The 3,039-nt window shown below is 34.3% G+C and overlaps 1 protein-coding gene across 1 annotated transcript; it reads right to left on the minus strand.

Moving 5' to 3' along the window:
* Positions 1-1,495: 1,495 nt before the first annotated feature.
* LOC131049776 (uncharacterized) lies at positions 1,496-2,552 on the minus strand. The gene is made up of 2 exons (XM_059220766.1): positions 2,338-2,552; positions 1,496-2,294 (listed from the first exon to the last, which is right to left on the minus strand). The coding sequence occupies exons 1-2, from the start codon at positions 2,550-2,552 to the stop codon at positions 1,691-1,693; spliced, it is 819 nt and encodes a 272-aa protein (XP_059076749.1). The 3' UTR covers positions 1,496-1,690.
* Positions 2,553-3,039: the final 487 nt, after the last annotated feature.

Here is a 3,039-nt window from a genome sequence, read left to right on the forward strand (position 1 = left end):
AGCTTCATCGACTTGGAAAAGGATGGCGATGTTGGATAATTCTATCACTTGATAATCCTACCATTATTTGGTATGATAACCAAAGTTCCATTCACAATTCTTGCAACCCAATGGAGCATGAGAGAATGAAGCATATTGAGATTCACATGAATTTCATTTGATAACCCATCCATGATGGTGTTCTCTCCTTAGAGTATTTGTCTACCCAAGAGTGTCTTGTAGACATCTTCATAAACCTTCAGCATTACCTCACTATCTTGAGTTGTGATATATTCTTAGGGTGAAGGAAGTTCTCCTAAATACACCTCTATTTGTATTGGTTTTATTTTTATAGAGGAATTTTTTGCATAGAGTTTTCTCTTTTTCACCATTTCTAAGACTATTATTATACATGGGTACCCCATCAAGGCTAGTTGTCAAGAATTATATTTTAGTATTTAGCTTTTTCTGTAAGTATCACTTAAGAGGGACATTAGTGTGAAAAGGGTTTTTACTTGTCTAGTTTAATTTTTCTTAGTAGACCTATTCAAACTACACTTCAGATGATTAAGAGACTTTCTCAAATTTTTGTCTCACCTCATACACACTTTACACATTTTCAAAACTGTTGCAAGTGTTCCCACAGTGACATCTTTGGAGAGGTAGTTAGACTTTTAGTCCTATCATCTCATGTACATATCCTTACCATTTTTACGTAAAACTTTCTTTTGTACACATTTATATACCTTTTTCTATGGTTATTAATATTATAGCTTTTCACTTAATTTCCTTATAGAAGGTTTATTACAAGGATTTAGTAATATTTTGAGTCTCTTGATGACTCTAAAAAACTTAACCAAAAATATTTTATAATTCAAAAGTTTGAAATTTCACATTATCAAGAAATTTTCATTCAATTATTAACTTAAAAATTTAACATTAAATATTTAAAAGAAAAATAAATTAATTAATAATTCTATTTTTTAAATTTATTTGTAAGTTATTTTTATTTTAACTTAAATGTACAATTTTTTTAAAAGTGAATTTAAGGAATACAAACATATTTCTTAAAAGAATGATTCCACAATTCCACATATTTTTCCTTAAAAGAATGATTCCACAATTCCACATATTTTTCCTTAAAAGAATGATTCCACAATTCCACGTTATATTCACACGTATATAACTAAAACTCTAATTCCTCGACTATAGCTTACCCACAAATTTCAAAGGCTATATATCTTAAAATGTCAAACTTGCTGAGTTTGCAAATTCCAACGAAGTAAATAAAGTCGAATCTCCTTCGACAGAGATATCACCTTTCCACGTAACTGCCGTAATCAAACATTAGTGCAAAGTCGTAATTTGTATCAGAACTGCTACAGTAGCATTCCGTGTAGCCTCAAGTACTGCAACTATCAGACAGACATTAAACATTTCAAAGGAGTCTAAGGTAGTGGTAAAGACTGGCCAATCAGAGTCAATCACAGATAATCATTCTTATATTGGAAAATTAGCGTATTATTATTATTTATTAGACAATTAACCTATTTGTTTCTCCTTTCCCAAAGATGGATGACAATTTACAGACGGCATATACAGCTTGCCCAGAAAATGGAGCTTAGGGTGGAATTAGACACTATATTCACTTCTTTATACATTCCAACTTACAACCAATAAAGGAGAAATGACGAGATGAATAAATCTATTATTAACAAGATGATAGATTTCGTCTTCTCATTCTGCTGCCCCAAGATGATGAATTATAACCAGATCTCTTCTTTATCAACTCCATCAGTTGAGCTTCCCACACATGACTACTCGCTAATCTGCCTTCGTAATCGCCTACTGTGAACATGTTCTGCAGTCTCCAGTCGTAATCCTGGCGGAGCTGAGGATCCGATAGAGTTTCATAAGCCTCCTGGACTTGAAGAAACAAACTGTTACATTCTTCCCTCTCTGCAGGAGGGCAGACGTCAGGATGGTATTTAAGAGCCATCCGACGATATGCGCTCTTTATATCACGCTCACTCGCGTCGGGAGAGATACAGAGAACATCATACAATGAAGAAGAAGAAGAAAAGTGGGGAGCATTTTGAGATTGAAATGCCCTGATAGTTGTAGTCGTTTTAAGTACAGACTGCTTTGTTCTAACTCTACTTCTTAGTCTCAAAATTCCAGCTGAGACCTCCAACTGATGCACTGCACTCCATCGAAGACCGGCTAGAGAAGCTTTGTGATTGATTACAAGAAAGAATTTTGAAGGAAAACCAGGTAAGAACTTTGATCTTATAAGAAAACGGAGATGATTGTAGCTTCAAGAGCTTGCTCAGGACCATATATAATACGCATCAGGACCCACAGATTTGTGGGTTCCCCAGAATGTGGTGGAATGGATAGAGTTTAACATCTACGCGGAGTGGGATTCCTTCGAGAAGAAGAAGAAGAAGATGGACACGGTTTTGATAAGGGAAAATAGCTGTCGGATGGCGTAGAATGTCGGTGTGCAGGGGAGCTGCTTTTTCTACAAGGTAGAAAAATGGGGCGTTCTCGATATGCTCGTGACGTGCCATGGAGTGACTGATCTTCGTGTTTTTGAAAAAAATAACGATGTTAACAGCAAATCTCTTTTATTTATTGAAATAAATGGGCCGATAGCCAATTAAGATAATATTTGTCATTATAATCTCTGGTTAGTCTATCGTAAAATATTTCTTATTGTGCAAGTGTTTAAATAATAGTAGTCATTTTGTATTTATATGGTATTTTGAATATAGGAAAAGTTGCGTCTTGAAGATCTTGGTTGTTAGACTTATTTTAGCTATCAAGAAGGTCTTGGTTATCTAAAGAAAGCTCTTGGTCTATAAGAATACCGTTTTCAATAGCCTATTTATCATCTAAAGGTTTAGTATCATTTTTGGTAGGAAGAATAGCTAGATAGAGCAAGGTAAGGAAATTTATTGCTATCGAGCTAGCCTAGACTAAAGCTAAAATAAATGCTGCAAAGTAACTTAGTGTCTACAAAATGGACAACAATGAATCACAACTCTCAAAAGAATC

This window comes from Cryptomeria japonica, chromosome 5, assembly GCF_030272615.1.
Source record: "Cryptomeria japonica chromosome 5, Sugi_1.0, whole genome shotgun sequence".
In the NCBI taxonomy this organism is placed as follows: Eukaryota; Viridiplantae; Streptophyta; class Pinopsida; order Cupressales; family Cupressaceae; genus Cryptomeria; species Cryptomeria japonica.

Excerpts from the sequence above, each read along its gene's own strand:
- LOC131049776 (XM_059220766.1), bottom strand. The coding sequence starts at position 2,552 with ATGGCACGTCACGAGCATATCGAGAACGCCCCATTTTTCTACCTTGTA. Across the intron at positions 2,295-2,337 it reads GGGAACCCACAAATCTGTGG|CTACAATCATCTCCGTTTTC; the intron begins GTCCTGATGCGT and ends AAGCTCTTGAAG.